At 41.9% G+C, this 19,786-nt stretch overlaps 1 protein-coding gene across 4 annotated transcripts in view; it reads left to right on the forward strand.

Annotated features, from left to right (window-relative positions):
- The window catches only part of gria3a (glutamate receptor, ionotropic, AMPA 3a), a 113,954-nt gene that overhangs the window by 70,647 nt on the left and 23,521 nt on the right, over positions 1–19,786 (forward strand). For all 4 annotated transcript variants that reach the window (XR_003866774.1, XM_029691411.1, XM_029691410.1 and 1 more), the window contains exon 5: positions 19,504–19,557. Coding sequence is in view for 3 of the 4 variants with exons in the window: in XM_029691411.1 (XP_029547271.1) it covers positions 19,504–19,557 (54 nt within the window). In the remaining variant the exon portion in view is untranslated. The remainder of the gene's footprint in view (positions 1–19,503; positions 19,558–19,786) is intronic.

Consider the following 19,786-nt stretch of genomic DNA (forward strand, 5'->3'; position numbering starts at 1 on the left):
CCGTTGATCATCCTTGAGATGTTTCTACAATTTATTTAGAGTCCACCTGTGGTAAATTCAATTGATTGGACATGATTTGGAAAGGCACACACCTGTCTATATAAGGTCCCACAGTTGACAGTGCATGTCAGAGCAAAAACCAAGCCATGATGTCAAAGGAATTGTCTTTAGAGCTCCGGGACAGGATTGTGTCGAGGCACAGATCTGGAGAAGGGTATCAAAACAATGTCTTCAGCATTGAAGGTCCCCAAGAACACAGTGGCCTCAATCATTCTTAAATGGAAGAAGTTTGGAACCACCAAGATTCTTCCTAGAGCTGGCTTCCCGGCCAAACTGAGCAATCGGGGGAGAAGGGCCTTGGTCAGGGAGGTGACCAAGAACCCGATGGTCACTCTGACAGAGCTCTAGAGTTCCTCTGTGGAGGGGAGAACCTTCCAGAAGGACAACCATCTCTGCAGCACTCCACCAATCACAGGCCTTTAAGGCACCTAAAGGACTCTAAGACCATGAGAACCAAGATTCTCTGGTCTGATGGAACCAAGATAGAACTATTTGGCCTGAATGCCAAGCATCACATCTGGAGGAAACCTGGCACCATCCCTACAGTGATGCATGGTGGTGGCAGCAACATTAATGTTTTTCAGTGGCAGGGACTGGGAGACTAGTCATGGGGCATGGATGGAGCAAAGATGAACGGAGCAAAATACAGAGAGATCCTTAATGAAAACCTGCTCCAGAGCGCTCAGGACCTCAGACTGGGGCTACGGTTCACCTTCTAACAGGACAACGACCCTAAGCACACAGCCAAGACAATGCAGAGTGGCTTCAGGACAAGTCTCTGAATGTCCTTGAGTGGCCCAACCAGAGCCTGAACTTGAACCCAATCAAACATCTTTGGAGAGACCTGAAAATATCTGTGCAGCAACGCTCCCCATCCAACCTGACAGAGCTTGAGAAGATCTGCAGAGAAGAATGGGTGAAACTCCCCAAATACAGGTGTGCCAAGCTTGTAGCGTCATACCCATGAAGACTCTAGGTTGTAATCACTGCCAAAGTTGCTTCAACAAAGTACCGAGGAAAGAGTCTGAATACTTATGCAAATTGTGATATTTCAGTTTTTTTTAATATATATATTATAGCAAAAATGTCTAAAAACCTGTTTTTGCTTTTTCAGTATTGTGTATTGTATGTAGATTGATGAGGGAAAAAACTGTTTAATCAATTTTAGAATAAGGCTGTAACCGAAAAAATTTGGAAAAAGTCAAGGGGTCTGAATACTTTCCGAATTCACTGTAGGCCTACCAACAAAACCAATGGGAGTGAATCCCATAACATTTTCACATGGAAATAGCTCTGGATTTCTGTGATATAGCCTATGTGGTGTTCAGTGCAGGCCTACATTCAATGAGACTTTTAAAAACATTTTTACATTATGAAGGGCTTGACATGAATGAATGATTTTTTACAACATGGGCCAAAAAGCTGACTGTAAATCTCTGCGCTCTGATCTGAACTGATCTGAAAAGTGCACTAGCTATTGATTGAAAGACCGCTTGTGGGCTACTCCTGACAATAGAATTCTATTCTGTTGTGCTCTGGCTCTGTTACAACAAAATCACGGACTTAATCTTGCAAATTTAGATTTGTTTTGGTTTGTTGCATTGAAAATGAGGTGATATAATGTTGATTCGACCACAGAAAAACGTTGATCTATATAGTGCAAACTAATGGGACGACTTCAGTGAAGTTCAATCTCATGCGTCTCTGCGCGGCATGGCATGTCTTCTGGGCGGCAGTCCTGGAGGAAGTGTGCGGCCGCCCACGTGCACAGTTTAGAGGGAACATTGATGCTGGCCCATGTTGACTCCATTGCTTCCCACAGTTGTGTCAAGTTGGCTGGATGTCCTTTGGATGGTGAACCCTTTGTGATACACACAGGAAACTGTTGAGCATGAAAACCCCAGCACCATTGCAGTTCTTAACACAAACCAATGCGCATGGCAGCTACTACCATACCCCATTCAAAGGCACGTATAATATTTTGTCTTGCCCATTCACCCTCTGAATGGCACACATACACAATCCATGTCTCAATTGTCTCAAGGCTTAAAAATCCTTCTTTAATCTGTCTCCCCCGCTTCCTTTACACTGATTAAAGGGGATTTAACAAGTGGCATCAATAAGGGATCATAGCATTCACCTGGTCAGACTATGTCATGGAAAGAGCAGCTATTCTTCATTATGGTGATCCTTCATTTTGATTGTGCTAAAGAGTTTTACTGTGACCTTTCAGACAGATTTGTGTTTATTGCCACTTGGTTCTGACCCTGATGGAAGGATGTATCTGAAAGTGACAGAATATTACTTTCTCATTCAGGTCAGGAGGTTTATATCTGTCCTCTTGACTGATGTGAGAGGTTGAAATCTTGACATTTATTATAAGTGTGATATCTCTGCTTTCCAAGCCCTGACACCCACAGCCCCAGTGTGAATGTTGAAGCCATTTGAAGTCACTTATCAGACACAGTGGTGGCTTTGGTGTTTGAGACTGGCAGGACACGTCTGGGTCTCTCAAGGACGATTCATTATGTGGGTCGTCACATCAACACTTTGCTTTAATATCAGCAGCTCCCAGTGTAAGTAGGACACGCTGTCCCATAACAGCATACAATCAGCCTGCTAAAAATAGCCCTAGCCTCCTAGCCCGAGGGAAGATTTCACACAAAGGCAGGCAGGAGCCTGAACACATGCAAGATCACTCAGCGATACACTGGGCCGGATGGGATGGGGAGAATCCTCCAGAAACAAACACCCATTTTGGATTGTATTCCTCGAGTAGTGTGCAGTACTGAAGGCACAATATCTGAGAGAGATGCACAGAGTGGAGGACTCCCTGTCTTTCTCTCCTAATATGAACCCAATGACTTGTCATTCAAAACGCATGTCTAGCACAGTGTCTCCTCCTATTCAATCATATAGTCGTTACTTGTTATCATTTCTCTCAGCGAGGTAGTTTGGTGCTAGACAGACCAGAGTGTGTGCTGGCCTGAGGCTCTGTATGTGTTGATTTGTGGGGTCTGGGAGCTTGCCCTGCCCTGCAGGCTCTCACCATCTTAAAGGTATCAACCTGCTCATCTCCTCTGTAAAGAATAGGCCCAGGCATGAATGGATGGGCCTTTGGAGAGACCTCACTCCCACAACCTGCTCATAAATGATCAAGTGACGGGCCCAGTTTACCACAGGAGAAAAAAAGAGAGAGGTAGTGTGTGGAGACGAGAGACGAGAGTGGATGGAGAGAGAATAGAATGCTTGTGGGAATGGAACCATGCATGCAGCTCCCCTCTGCTGTGCAGTGCTCTGTGCTGGTTGATGGAATAGCAGAAGTGGTATAATGCCCACTGGTGGATTGGAATTCCACTCCCACAGAGGAGAGGGGGGTGGATGAGCTGGATTCTGCTGGAGGGGGAAATGGGAGCTTGTAGAGGGAACCTGACTCTGCGTGTGAATTACTGTATTGCTAAATGGTTTGTTTTACATAGATATCAATTTAAAAGGTATGACATGATACGCTGTCTTTGTAGTAGTACTGTAGTTTTAGAGGTGGTGCAGCAGTATTACTATTAGTACTACTATTACTATCATTAGTACACATTTTAATTGGACCTTTTCCTGCTCAGTTGTTTTACACAGATGTTTAAGTGGAGGAGGAAAGGGAAGGATTGAATCCTAAGGAGGCCAGTTTCCATTCTGAGGAGTTGGATGACAAATGACTCTTATACGGCATCAACAAAGACAAGGCTCTGTCAGTGGTAATGCTTTTAAAGGGAGCCAAATCTTTTGGAAGACACCAGGGTATAAATGGAGCCCTGCACAGAGCCGCGGCTCCAGTCTGCTTAATTAGAATAGATTCCCCAAGGAATACTTAGGCTAATGGTCCTGCAGCAGCACAGCACAGCCCAGCACAGCCCAGCACAGCACAGCGCAACCAAGATAGGAGAGGAAATGAAGATAACTGTGCTTTCTTACACAATGGGCAGGGCAGACAGAAAGCCCTCTCTCTCCCAAACATACTGACGGGCTGTTTTATAACTCTTACTGCAGAGGAATACATCACCACATTCAGGTTTGGGAGTAATCCGTTACATGTAATCTGATTACAAAAAAACTAACTGTAATCGGTTATGTTACCAGCCAAAATATTGAAATCAGATTTCAGATACTTTTGAACAACTGGCTTACTTTTAAATTCAGATATTATGTTTACGTAAAAAAATACACGACACCTTTCTGTTTCCTCCATTACATTCAATTCAGAATTGAAAAAAGACGCACGTTTAAGTTTCTCAGAGACCTCTATGATGACACGCCAAATTAATTTGATGGATCCTTTTTGTCTTCTTCTAATGCCTAAATAATCCAAAAGTAACTGAAAGTAATCTGATTATTTTGGTCACCTCAAAAAAAAATTTTTTACATTTTATACTCAAGAATGAATCTGAATGTCAATGTTAGTGTGTCTAATCTCATCACCCAGAACCAAATCCTGCGTGCATGCTGGCCGTCGGCCAACTACTTGATTTATTTATTGTATGTTTTTTTCTTCAAAAAATACAAAACATAAACATACAAAGGACAACATACAAACACACACAAACATCGACGCCGTCACCCTGCCCAGACCCAACTGCTAACACCCCCATCTCCAGCGCCCGTATCATTCTCCACCACATGACCTCAAACTGCACCATTTTGTTTCTCTCCTTCGCCCATGCACTTTCAACAGTTAGATAATAAAGCATTTTACCTTTCCATTGTGTTAACGATGGAGGATTGGTTGATTTTCAGTTTTTAAGTAAACGTTTTTTTCAAGAGGATTGACAAGAAAAGTTTCGTCCACCCCATTGGGTAGTTCACTGCACCCTCATATGCCATGTCTTTAAATTATGCAGACAGACAGATTAAAAGTAAATAGTAATACTTCTGACAGCCAACTTTCTAATTCCACCCATAACTTTTGGACTTCACAGCATTCCCAGAAGGCAGGATTATTGAGTAATTGTTAGTTTTACACTTAAGACATCACTCTGCCATTGTGCTGTAGAATTTGTGAATTTTATCTGTTGTATAATAAATTCTATACATTACTTTATACTGGATTAAGCGTACATTTTAGTTAATTGTAATTTAATTAGTTACACTACATGACCAAAAATATGTGGACACCTGCTCATTGAACATGTCATTCCAAAATCATGGGCATTAAAATTGAGTTGGTCCCTGGGAAGGCTTTCCACTAGGTGTTGGAACATTGCTGCGGGGACTTGCTTACATTTAGCCACAAGAGCATTAGTGAGGTCGGGCAGTGATGTTGGGGCGATTAGGTCTAGCTCGAAGTCGGCGTTCCAATTCTTCCCAAAGGTGTTCAATGGAGTTGAGGTCAGGGCTCTGTGCAGGCCAGTCAAGTTCTTCCACACTGATCTCGACAAACCATTTCTGCATGGACCTCGCTTTGTGCACGAGGGGCATTGTCATGCTGAACAAGAAAGGGCCTTTCTCAAACTGTTGCCACAAAGGACTTGGGGACGTTCAATGCTGCAGATTTTTTGGTACCCTTCCCCAGATCTGTGCCTCGACACAATCCTGTCTCAGAGCTCTAAGGACAATTCCTTCAACCTCATGGCTTGGTTTTTGCTCTGACATGCACTGTCAACTGTGAGATCTTATATAGACAGGTGTGCCTTTCCAAATCATGTCCAATCAATTGCATTTACCACAGGTGGACTCCAATCAAGTTGTTGAAACATCTCAAGGATGATCAATGGAAACAGGATGCACCTGAGCTCAATTTCGAGTCTCATAGCAAAGGGTATGAATACTGTAAATAAGGTATTTCTGTTTTTTACTTGTAATACATTTGCTAACATTTCTAAAAACCTTTTTTGCCTTGTCATTATGGGGTATTGTTTGTAGATTGATGAGGAAAAATATTTATTTAATACATTTTAGAATAAGGCTGTAATGTAACAACATGGAAAAAGTCAAGGGGTCTGAATACTTTCCGAATGCACTGTATAGTGTTAGCAGTTGATGTTACTCTTCAATAACACAAACCCCAAAGCAAATCAGGGGGAGAGAAATAGGTTTATTCAAAGAGAACAAATCATGCAGGGAGGTAGATGGTAGATGTTCATGCTCCCCTGTCCTCAGTGATTCTCTCCTGTGATTCACTTCAGTGATTCTCTCCTGTGATTCACTTCAGTGATTCTCTCCTGTGATTCACTTCAGTGATTCTCTCCTATGATTCTCCCCACAGAACAAAGGGACATGATGCAGTTTTATAACCCAGCCCTAACCTGTGGTTGACCAATTAGAATTCCTTGGAATAAAACTGGGCCAATGGCCAAATAACAAGTATCCTATTTCAGGTTCAATGTATAAACAATTTGGACCAATGAGAACTTGCCATGTAGCTATGAGTCCCGGACTGAAATTTCTCTGACCCATTGATATTACAGAAAAAACACTATTTCCATTGATCGTTAGTACTCTATTGACCTCTCGTCCTCTGCGTTGTGTATTATCTTTTAAATATTTTTACACTCCCCCCTAGACCATTTAAAAAAGAAATATACTTAAAAAGTTATTTTTAGAAAACAATAAAAAAACATGAAAAAATAGACAGTATAAAGAACATTAGCAGTAAGCATAAAATCATTCACATTAAACACCTTGCATTTCTATAATACACAAAGGGCATATTGTACTTGCTGTTACATTAAGAAATAGATTTCAAACAAAGTTATAGAAATAAGTATTAACAGGTATAATGGTGATGTCCCTTACGATTCCTACCACATCCTGTATTAGGAGGAAACTCACACAAACAATAATATTCAAGACAATAATATTCAATCGTCCTATTGGCAAGGTAATCATTCACCAAGTCCTTTAAAAGTGACCATCTCTTCCACACTTATCAGTCCCACATAGATAACTATTAAAAATGATGTTCTGACAGTCTGCTGGTAGTGAGGAATTCTTCTTCCGTTCCACTGGTTGATAAGGACTTCTGTAATGAACACTTCACCGGGGATCTTGTATCGTTTCAGGTACAGTCAAGGGATAGTGCTGCAGCTTCAGATGGTAGATTATCATAACCTGTAACGAAGGAAACAAAAAAGTGAAAGTAACATGTCCTGGTTTCAAGAGAAATTGATATTTCACATAGATTTCCCTAAGTAAGCATGTCCCGATTTTCAGGAAAAAGTTGGCTAGATATCCCTAATATGATGACTGCGGTGTACAACATAGAAGCTTATCAGGTTCTGATCATCTTACTATGCTTCTTCACCCGAGATTGCTAATCAATCAGTTCTTTGTTCTCAAGGCTTCGCTTTGTCATCAACATGGACAACCTTGCAATGAGTGACATGTATCCATTGTGATTTTCCCTGCTGACCTTGTTATGAGCAAAACTTGATAAGGACCTTTCCATTTTGGCCCTCATGTCTCTGTTACATATTTTTTTACCATCACCCACTGTCCTAGTACTACGTCATGTCCCCCCTCAGAAGTTATTCCCCACGCCTCTTTTACTTGTCTGTCTGCTTCCCATACTGCATTAGAGAGTTGTATGCAGTAGTTAAGCATTGTGTCACTCATAAAGTGAACGTCTGCTTTTCTCAAATCTAACGTGCCTGGTAGTGACATGGGTTGACCTGTGACAACCTCAAACGGACTCAATCCTGTGATTTTGTTATGTGTTGCCCGTATACTACATAATACCGTAGGCAATGCATCTGAGGTGTATTTCTTAATCAGTTTAGGTGCCTGAGGTGTTCTCTTGGCAGCCGCCTTGGCAGCTCTGTCAGCCAGATCATTACCTTTACTCTCATCTGTAAAGATTTTTCCATGTGCTTTCATTTTCAAAATTGCAACTTGTCCAGCTAACTGGAGAGCATTCAGTAGAGCCATCACCTCTGGTCCATTCTTCAGCGGAGCTCCCAGTGATGTCATGAATCCTCTGTTTTTCCATATTTTTCCAAAATCATGAGTAACACCAAAGGCATACCTCAGCTTGTTTACATGCTTCTGTCAAAGCCACCAATTCCGCCACCTGTGCTGATGTTCCTGCAGTTAACGTGCCTGTCACTATCACATTGTCCATTGTAGTAACTTCCCAGCCTGCCTTCCTCACACCCCCCTCCACAATACTTGAACCGTCTGTGTATAAGATAAACTCAGGGTTTAAACCCATCAGAGAGCTGATCCAAAACCAACTCACAACAGTCGTGTTCAAGTAATGTGGTATCTGGAGGAAGCATCAGGTAGCTGGATTGCATGGTGTGCCACGTTGTATGATGATGTTAGGAGCCTCCACTACTTTAGTATTGGCCATAGCTTCTTTGCTAATGGGATATTGTTTTGTGCAAGTTGGGGCAGCACCTGTCAAGCACACTGGTTCCATATCCAAAGTTCCACACCCATTTTTTTCCGTAGTCCAAATAGGATGGTTCTGAACTGTAGATCCCTGCAGTTGTCTAATTTTCCATGTCACCTTCCCTTCAGAAATGTTCAATGTAGAGTCAAGTTGCATAATAACATCAAGGCCTAAAATAGGTTGTTCAAATGAGCCTATCCACACCCCTGCATCAATCTTCATTGGACCAATAGAAATTGATAATGGTTTGGTTTGTTTCATATCTGCCCCCCCCCCCCCCCCCCCCCCCCCACTCCTGTTGCTCTCATCTTCTTGCCCGTGTACTGAGTTGACCTTAGTCAACTACATTTAAACTCAGTTTTTCACAATTCCTGACATTTAATCCTAGTAAAAATTCCCTGTCTTAGGTCAGTTAGTATCACCACTTTATTTTAAGAATGTGAAATGTCAGAATAATAGTAAAGAGAATGATTTATTTCAGCTTTTATTTATTTTATCACATTCCCAGTGGGTCAGAAGTTTACATACACTCAATTAGTATTTGGTAGCATTGCCTTTAAATTGTTAAACTTGGGTCAAACATTTCTGGTAGCCTTCCACAAGCTTCCCACAGTAAGTTGGGGGAATTTTGGCCCATTCCTCCTGACAGAGCTGGTGTAACTGAGTCAGGTTTGTAGGCCTCTTTGCTCGCTCACGCTTTTTCAGTTCTGCCCACACATTTTGTATTGGATTGAGGTCAGGGCTTTGTGATGGCCACTCCAATACCTTGACTTTTTTGTCCTTAAGCCATTTTGCCACAAATGTGGAAGTATGCTTGGGGGCATTGTCCGTTTGGAAGACCCATTTGCGACCAAGCTTTAACTTCCTGACTGATGTCTTGAGATGTTGCTTCAATATATCCACATAATTGTCCTTCCTCATGATGCCATCTATTTTGTGAAGAGCACCAGTCCCTCCTGCAGCAAAGCACCCCCACAACATGATGCTGCCACCCCCGTGCTTCCCGGTTGGGATGGTGTTCTTCAGCTTGCAAGCCTCTCCCTTTTTCCTCCAAACATAACGATGGTCATTATAACCAAACAGTTCTATTTTTGTTTCATCAGACCAGAGGACATTTCTCCAAAAAGTGTGCAGTTGCAAACCGTAGTCTGGCTTTTTTATGGAGGTTTTGGAGCAGTGGCTTCTTCCTTGCTATGCGGCCTTTCAGGTTATGTCGACATAGGACTCATTTTACTGTGGATGTAGATACTTTTGTACCTGTTTCCTCCAGCATCTTCACAAGGTCCTTTGCTGTTGTTCTGGGATTGATTTTCACCTTTCGCACCAAAGTACGTAACACGTCTCCTTCCTGAGAATTATGACGGCTGCGTGGTCCCATGGTGTTTCTACTTGCGTACTATTGTTTGTACAGATGGAAGTGGTATCTTCAGGCGTTTGGAAATTGCTCCCAAGGATGAACCAGACTTGTGGAGGTCTACAATTTTTTTGCTGCTGTCTTGGATGATTTCTTTTAATTTTCCCATGATGTCAAGCAAAGAGGCACTGAGTTTGAAGGTAGGCCTTGAAATACATCCATATATGTGTGTGTGTGTGTGTGTGTGTGTGTGTGTGTGTGTGTGTGTGTGTGTGTGTGTGTGTGTGTGTGTGTGTGTGTGTGTGTGTGTGTGTGTGTGTGTGTGTGCATGCGTGTGTTTATAACCTCTTTTGAGGACTTAAACCTCTATTATCTCCTAGAACACACATAGTTTCTGTTGACCCTGGTTACCCATAAAAACTTGTGTTCACCTCAAAGCTTGTTGAATGCTGCTCACAAGGCTTACATTTCCCACACGTGTAAAAATTGCTTCTCAACTAGCAACTCACTTCAATGAACAAGGTTTCACAAAACAAAAACAGAGGCCTCAAAGCTTTTAATAGAGGACTTGAACCCCTATAATAGAGATTTAACAAACCTGTAATTGAGGACTCAAACCTCTAACCGAGCAAACAAAGGACTTGAACCCTTATACATCACAGATACGTATAACTCATTGCATGCACACATTTTAACCTGATTTGGTTCTTTTAAAATTATATTGGTCTAGACTCACCCAGCAATTATGCCAACAATCAGGAGATTAAGGGTTGACTCCAGAAGTGGGTTGCACTCAGCCTTCTCTCTTTTTTCTGGATCAACACAGTTTATTACTTTATTACTTCTTGTTGTTTTTCAGACCAATTCATTCTGGTCACGGCATCAAATGTTAGCAGTTGATGTTACTCTTCAATAACACAAACCCCAAAGCAAATCAGGGGGGAAAATAGGTTTATTCAAAGAGAACAAATCATGCGGGGAGGTAGATGGTAGATGTTCATGCTCCCCTGTCCTCAGTGATTCTCTATGTTTCAACATTCCTTCCGTCTTGTGCCAATATCAGTACTTGGTTCCAATAGTTTATTCTTTTTTTTGTCAGAGATTGTCAGTTGGATAGGCTCTCGCAAGGTTTTGTATATCTTACCTATCATATGAAGATCCTTTTCTGACTCAAATAGGATTCCCTCAAGATTGCTCTGATGCCCAAAAGATTTCAAATCAAAATGTTGTTTCATTTGGAAATATCTACATTGGTCAGTACAAAATTGCTTTTTAATTCTGTAATAGAAATACATGTATTTCCTATTACCAAGTCTTTTGCGGATTCTATGCCTTCAATTTATCGGTGAATTCTGAGGGTTGTGTTTTTAGGGAGTGATATTGGTTTTAGTAGAATATGTTTCATTTTCTTCCATATTGTTATAGTGTTCTTAACTATGCAGTTGTTAATGTTCTTAGCTTTATCCTTTGAAAATAGACATGTGAAAAGGTTCTGGGAATGAGCGTGCACATATTCAGTATGTTCCCATTGTTTCTCTTTAGTGTCCCTAGTGAAAGCTTGGGTAGCGAGTTGATACAATTTCAAGTCTGGAAGGTTAAAACCACCCTCAGACTTAGGAAGATATAGAACATTACTTTTTATTCTATGAGTTTTATTTGCCCATATCAAGTCTGTTATGACCGAGAATACTTTTTTAAAGAATGTCTTCGGTGGGGTAATTGTTATTGCCGAGAATAATATAAAAACTTCGGGAGCCATGCCACTCTGAAGAGGTTTATTCTACCTGTAAGATTTATGGGAAGATTGTTCCATTTAATTAGATCTGCTTTCGTATTGTTAAGTAATCTGATAAAGTTATCTTTATATGTTTGTTGTTACTTATTACACATCCTAAGTATTTGCTATTTTTGTGGTCCACTTGAAGGATTGCTGTAGCTCATGTTACGAACTGGATCATAGCCCGTAACAAAGAGGGGGACAACGCGGAGATAAAGATAATAACAAACATATTTATTAAATAAAGTAAACTATATACAATTAACAATGGTGTGTATATTCACTAGTGTAGTGAGTGGATGTGTGCAAAAATTGTGATAATGAGGGGTGTTGAGAGGTGCCAAAACAAGTGCACACAAAGAAGACCCAAAATGCCAGAATAAAAAACAACAGTGTGTCTGCATGGAGAGAGTCTCTTCAATGTATGGGGGAAAGGTGTATTCATCCCCGGGAATGGGCATGCTCCGCTCACATACTCTGATATAAACCAAAAATATTTGCAAATGATCTGCTGTTATACCTGACCAATATAAAAAACGTAATGGCCCCCTTACGTCCCATTTCGCTGACGACCCTCCTGGCTCCGCCCACTGACATCCTATTAAGGAAAACAAGAGCAAAGAGAGAGAATTCGGCAGACAGAGTGGGGGGATCGTCACACTCATATGTTATTCATTTTATTTTTCCTATTGCCATTATTTCGTTTTTTTCCACGTTCATATTATATCTTGAGATTTTAGAGTATTCTGAAAATATTTTTAGCAAGGGGGCCATTACGTTTTTTATATTGGTCAGGTATAACAGGAGATCATTTTTGGTTTATATCAGAGTATGTGAGCGGAGCATGCCCAATTTGACTGGAGCGTGGCGCGAGATTCCCAGAGGCTGGAGCGTGGAGCGAGATTCCCAGAGGCTGGAACGTGGAGCGAGATTCCCAGAGGCTGGGGCGTGGAGCAAGATTCCCAGAGGCTGGAGCGTGGAGCGAGATTCCCAGAGGCTGGGGCGTGGAGCGAGATTCCCAGAGGCTGGAGCGTGGAGCGAGATTCCCAGAGGCTGGAGCGTGGAGCGAGATTCCCAGAGGCTGGAGCGTGGAGCGAGATTCCCAGAGGCTGGAACGTGGAGCGAGATTCCCAGAGGCTGGAGCGTGGAGCGAGATTCCCAGAGGCTGGAGCGTGGAGCGAGATTCCCAGAGGCTGGAGCGTGGAGCGAGATTCCCAGAGGCTGCAGCGTGGAGCGAGATTCCCAGAGGCTGCAGCGTGGAGCGAGATTCCCAGAGGCTGGAGCGTGGAGCGAGATTCCCAGAGGCTGGAGCGTGGAGCGAGATTCCCAGAGGCTGGAGCGTGGAGCGAGATTCCCAGAGGCTGGAGCGTGGAGCGAGATTCCCAGAGGCTGCAGCGTGGAGCGAGATTCCCAGAGGCTGGAGCGTGGAGCGAGATTCCCAGAGGCTGGAGCGTGGAGCGAGATTCCCAGAGGCTGGAGCATTGGTCTTCTCGCTTGCTCCAGTTTCGTTCCAGTAGTGCTAAAGTAGCGCTCACTTCATGACCTTAGGGCAGGCCCGGCCCAGCATGCATTTGTTGTCTACTTGTGTGCTGTTATAGCCCCTTGCTTTAGCTACTGTCATGGAGTTCGCAAAATATTTTCAGAAAGAAACTGATAAACCACACAGGCGCGCTTACTATGTGCACATGCTATTAAACGTTCCGTTCATTTTTGTTCTGTTATCTATACAATAGGCCATAATTGATTTTGGCCCAAAAGGCCATAATTGATTTTGGCCCAATAGGCCATAATTGATTTTGGCCCAGTAAGCCATAATTGATTTTGGCCCAATAGGCCATAATTGATTTTGGCCCAATAGGCCTGGCATATTCCCACGTTAAAGAAGCTTTGCGCTTTGTTTGGGTTAATTTGCCTAAAAACCAGAAGGGCCTCCCTATAGAAAAATAAAAAAACTACTTTGGATCTCTGCCCAGCCTGGGAAGAGTGGCCAAAAGGGTGTTTAGGATCCCCAGTGTCTCCGCAAGCGTAGAGAGGATATTCTCCACTGCTGGCCTGCTCTCCAGGCACCATCGCATGACCCTGAAGCCACACACTGGGCAAACTAAACATTTATTCTAAAAATAAATTCAAAGGCACTAATAAGTAATGTTTCATTTAATTTGTATTTAATTCTCAGTAAATCACAGCCTATATGCACAATGTATAGACTATAATGATTTAATACAATGTTGTTTAGATGCTCAGTCCTTTATGTCCTTACTAGCCTATTGTCACACTCGCAAATGCTTCACAATGTATTTCTTTACAGGCTATATCCTTGAAATAATATAAATAATATAGCCTAAATAATTAATTTTTGTTCCTTCTTAGGCTCCCTGTCTGGCTCCTGACCTATTTAGAGTTTTTATATGATGTTTAATATTACATGTAGCCTATTTGAAATGATGTGCGCTTCTTAAATTCACCTTTTCATGTTTATTCAAACACTTTTCATTTAAATCCATATGGTTTGGTTTCAATACGTCAAAACCAATGGTAGGTCAAGGTAGTCACAAAAATAGATGGGTGTTGTTTATATTGTGATTTTAATGAATAGAGCGAATTTGGAGCGTCAGTTTTTGTTTTTTAGCGGAGCGGTTGGAATGGACACTGAGTGCCTGAGCGCTGCCCAAGCACCACTCCATGAGCGATGAGGGCGATTTCCAATTGCTCAATTCCGCTCACATGCTCTGGTTTATATTCATGTTTACCAATACTGATACGGTCCTGTCAAATTATTTCTGTAAGCGGTTCAATTGCCAATGCAAACAGGAGGGGGGAGAGAGGACATCCCTGTCTTGTGCCCCTTTCTAAAGAAATTTCATCATCAGCAATTTCATAATTTAGGACATTTATATAATAGTTTTATAACATTTATTATTTCAGCTGGAAAGTAGTCTTCTTTCCCTCTTCTCTGGTGAGTGACAGATGTGAGAACATTATTCTCTGTCTAAATGAATGGAGAGAGAGAGAGAGAGAGAGAGAGAGAGATGTCCTGCAATGCCGGACATTTTAAACTTGTAGGGCTCTATTTTCGGCTGGCGTTAAGGCGGCAAACACACATTATTTTCGGCATGTAAATACTGCCGCACTGGCATCTTACCTGTCTTATATCAGCTAGCTTGCGCTCAGATTGGTGGGGTGGAAATATTTGATGTGTGTCCTTAAAAACATGATCCAAAGTGCTAATTTCATGCAGTGCTGATAGGGATATTTAAGACCAACCAAAAGCTGGTTTTAGCAGTAATGCAGTTGGTTATGGCATGAATTTTGTCAGCCGAAATGCAGCCTATCCAGCCGTGATGCACACTGCGCCCGTATGCGCATGGAACAAGAGTAGCGTAATGTGCATTTGGTGCCTGTATTCTTTGTATTTAGAAACACAGAATTATTATTATTATTTTTTTATTTGATTAAAAACCAAGCATAACCTCCCCTCCTCTCAATTACGGCTTTTTTTTGGTCTGCCCAATGCAATCTGCAGTTTGTCGATTCCACTTTGACATTTCAGACTTGATTTTCCCTTACAATTTTTTTTGCAACCCCTTCAAAAATGTTCATTAATTGTAATCCACATAATAGTAAATCAATGCAGTTGATACTGGAGCTCCCCTCTCACTCTCACCCAGTGTACAGTTGGATAGGGTGTAGACTCTTTGACAGTTCTCCTTTTTTGGTATGCCTTTTCCACCCCCAAAGTGAATAATGGTGAGCTGTCCATCCTGTCTAGGGAGGTGGAACCATAGAAATAGAATAGAATGACATTCTATTTTGCTGGAACACAATGGCCTGACCCACCTAGCCCCTGACCGAAAGAGAACAACAGAGACTGGTTCAGATCAGGAAGCGAACTGATGTGACTGAGAAATGAGAATGACCTCACTAAGTCCCCATCCGTCTGTTTTAGGTGCAGGCTGGAAATATTATCATCCCAGGGGAACCAGGAAACTGGAGCGCTAGGATCCTAAAAATATTTATTATGCACACATCACATGCTTTATTTTTATCTTAGTCCACTTTTCTGGTCTAGAGAACAAGACATACGCTGAGTATACAAAACATTAAGAACACCTGCTCTTTCCATGACATAGACTGACCAGGTAAAAGCTATGGTCCCTTATTGATGTCACATGTTAAATCTACTTCAATCAGTGTAGATGAAGGGGAGGAGACAGCCTTGAGACAATTGAGACATGGATTGTGTATGTGTGCCATTCAGAGGGTGAATGGGCAAGACAACATATTCAAGTGCCTTTGAATGGGGTATGGTAGTAGGTGCTAGGCACACCGGTTTGTGTCAAGAACTTGTTACATGCTTTTGTTTGCCCATTTATATTTTGAGGTTGTACTCTAGCACATTAGCACGTGGTGCGCACTGATTGGTGTCATCTCGTTAGTCAGAATGTGTTACACCTGTGCTGGTTTATCATCTCGTTAGTGGGAAGGTGTTTCACATGTGCTGGCCCAAGTGATATTTAAGAGTGGTTGGCCCAGTTCTCTTGAGAGATGTGTGGGGTTAACACCTTTAGTTGGCACTCCCTATTTGATTTCTAGAAAAACAATCCTGTTTCTGTTGTTCTCGATTTTCATTTTGCTCCACTTTTTGATTTGCCTCCTGTCTTTAAGTTTGGTGTGGGTTTTTCTTTATTTTATATTGGCCTTCTTGGGCCAATGTAGTGGGCACTCATGGTGGGTGTCTTTTATAAACTTTAACGCTGCAGGATTTTTCACGCTCAAAACTTTCCAGTGTGTATCAAGAAGGGTCCACCACCCAAAGGACTTTGGGACAGCCAACTTGTCCCTGTGGAACGCTTCAAACACCTTGTAGAGTCCATGCCCCGACGAATTGAGACTGTTCTGAGGGCAAAGGAGGGGGCATACTGTCTTCATATACAACAGTTATGTCCTCTAGATTGGAGCTGGACTCCTTTGAATGGTAATGTGTATGAGTCACTGAAATACCTCAACTCCCCCTACTTGTGTGCGCGTCGGCACACACACACATACACACCCTGGGACGGATTAGCTTAGGACTCTTAAGTACTGAAATTGGATTTGCGTAGTCTAGTCATACGTCTCTGCAACAGAGAACCAACACACAGTGGACCACAGAGATGTTTCAGCTTTCTGCATTTCAGATCACAGCGCAATATTAAGTTACTCATTAATTACGATGAATTAAACAGACTTCAATATTTGAGCCAAAAATACAATTTCAAGTGGCAAATCTTTAGTGGCCCTCATATAAGCAAATAGCCTACGTTTTACGGCAGGATGCAGTGGTCCTGTTCTGTTCGTTCCATGACTTGTCAGAGGAGAGAATTAGCCGCTGGCTCCAGGAGCTGCAGCTTCATTAAGTGCTTGCTGTGTTGTCACACTTGCTGTGTTGTCCGCCGTGGCTCCTTCCCTCTCACATGAATCCCAGATGAAGGGCTTTTTGTTCCCTCTTCTTTTTTAATTGAACTTTTTGATTATGCATGCTTTCTGCCTGGGAGGGATGGGATGACGAGGGGCTGAGGAGCAGGGTGGTTTTGCATGTGTGATCAGCAGTTTTGGGGAAGCTACTCTGAAAAGAGAGTTTACCAAGCTACCAAGTACTTAACACTGGAAGAAGGTAAGCTAGACTAAAGCTACCCTTAAGAAAAATATAGTTTACTTAATTATAAAGTTAATTTGAAAAAGTAATTCACTACATTCAAACTACTGAAAAAGTTTAATATGTAAATCTGAAATGTCAATGACTGTAAATTGCAAAAACAGTTAACTTTGGGGTCACATGTTAACAATGTAATTTCCGCTATTAAACACACATGTACTGCATACTTTGATACTCTTACAATAATATGTAAATCTGAAATGCCAATGACTATAAATTGCAAAAACAGTTAACTTTGGGGTCACATGTTAACATAATGTAATTTTGCCTATTAAACACAAAAAATATTTCAAGTGAGAATTAGGCAAGTCTGATGCCAAAAAATAAAGTAAATGATCTTTTTTTTTTTTTTGCAAAAAAAGTAGTGTGTTGTTCCAGTAGTTAGCTACACCGCTACATGGCAAATAAAGTAATGAACTACCTAGATTTGAATTTAGTTCAACTACATGCAGTTCACTACTCCCCAAAACTGGAGATCAGATCCTTCACTGGAGACAGAGTCCCACTGTCAAGGAGCCTGTCTGTATCACTCTGTATCTTCTCAAATGACGGTGAAATGAGCTATGAACGTCATTACAGGTGTTATTACCAGTAGTATGGCCTTATCCCACACACTGGGACCTTCTAGTTCCGTAACTATCCTCCCTCTGAGAAATGGGAGGTTTGGGGTCCCAGGCAGGCAGGATCTGGGGGGGGGGGGGGTTACTGGTGGAGGTGGAAAATGTCAAACATAATGAAATCGTTGAGCACACCTTCCCAGGGTAATAGGATTTAGAGTGGAAAGTGCCAAGATGATAGGGAGGATAGGGAGAGGGACTGAGCTGTAACCTTGGAGGATTGAGAATGTTCTCTCTCCAGAGACAATTAGGAGCTATTAAAGGGACTAAGCAGATGATGGTTGAAAGGTAGAGGTGTGAAGGAAAGGACTGACTGGATGCTGTCTGAATGACAGTCACAATGTGCAGATGGATGCCATTACAGATGGAGACTTGTGGGTCATTTGTGAAGACGCCCTGAAATGTGATAAAACAGTCCTATTCCTACGCTGTTTCCTTTGTTTCCTTGGTTACATCTAACAATACATCCCTCGGTGACATTGAGGGAGGTGGAGGAGATATGAGAATTAATTAAGCGATGCAACACAACATATTGCATGTCCTTGATTCCTTGCTTTGATACTCTTACAATAATTACAATCCATATTGGAGGTTATTCAAAGGTAAAATGAAACATACTGTACATTTACCACATGTTCGTTATTGGAATTCATAGGCATTCTCTCAACTACAATGCGTGAAACTGTCCTACATAACACTGGATGTTGCAGTGGCTGACACATAGAGAGCATCCTTGTCAAAACTGTGGGGGAGGAAGTCTAAAAAGACAGTGAAAATAGAGAGAAAAAAGCCTCTCTCTCCACCCCCTAAGTATGGTACTGTATGTATCTCCATGATGAAACCACATTTCTGTTCTGCTTTGTTCTGTTCTGCCAGGCAGTAAGAATGAGAGCTATGGTAACTTACAGTATCTCTGAGTAACCTTGATGCGTTAACTAAGCCTGGACTGGTCATTAGAGTAAACACAACAGCTAGCGTTGATTGTCCATGCCTGCCTGCCCACTCTCACTAGGAGAGAACAGTTTTGGTCCTAATTAAGTCTTTCCAACCCTGTGGCAGATTGAGCTACAGCAGAAAATGACAGAGAGCACGTTTTGTTTCAGTAGGCAGCTGCGTTATGAAAGGGTCATTTTTCTGCGGGCCTTCAGTCCTGACCTTATTTTCCATACTGACGCTAATACAAAAGGAACACAAAGTCACGCACACACGCACACACACACAAACACACAAACACACACCCAGACCCTGTTAGAGAAACACACTCATATACACATCAGACATTATCTAAGGAACATTATTTAAGAAATTCAATTATTCTGTTTGTTTGTTTTTGAACTGAAAGATGACAGTTGAATCTGTGCGGTTTCTGCTGCTCAACAAAAGTCACTGATGGGGATGGTGGTGGTGGTGGTGGTGGTGGTGGTGGTGAAGGTGCACTATATTTCCTCATTAGTGCAAAGAGACTGGAAACCCACAACCTTGATCAAGTGGATCTATGCTACTTCTGAGAACTAATAGAGGCTTTCAGGTTCTATTGCGTCTTCTTAGACCAGAAGATTGATAGAGTATGTGATGTCCTTTGATGTCTTGTCTAATTGTGAGTTTTTCCCCCTCCTGCAGGTGGTGACCCTGGGGAAGAACAGCAGAGGCTACCACTACCTCCTGGCTAACCTGGTGAATAGAGTAGCACAACACAACACAACAATCCTTATCTCTTTCAGGGGCCCTCTCAAACATTTATTATAAAATGGGATGTGGAATCACTTTAGTTTTCTAAATTTGAACAAACTGTACTCTTATGAACAAATACGAACATACATTATCAGCACAAACTCGAAAGTTTTATGTTATTCAGAAAACAATACCTCAGAAAATGCTTTCCTTTTTTAACTGTGAAGGCATT

Source organism: Salmo trutta, chromosome 15 (assembly GCF_901001165.1).
Source record: "Salmo trutta chromosome 15, fSalTru1.1, whole genome shotgun sequence".
In the NCBI taxonomy this organism is placed as follows: Eukaryota; Metazoa; Chordata; class Actinopteri; order Salmoniformes; family Salmonidae; genus Salmo; species Salmo trutta.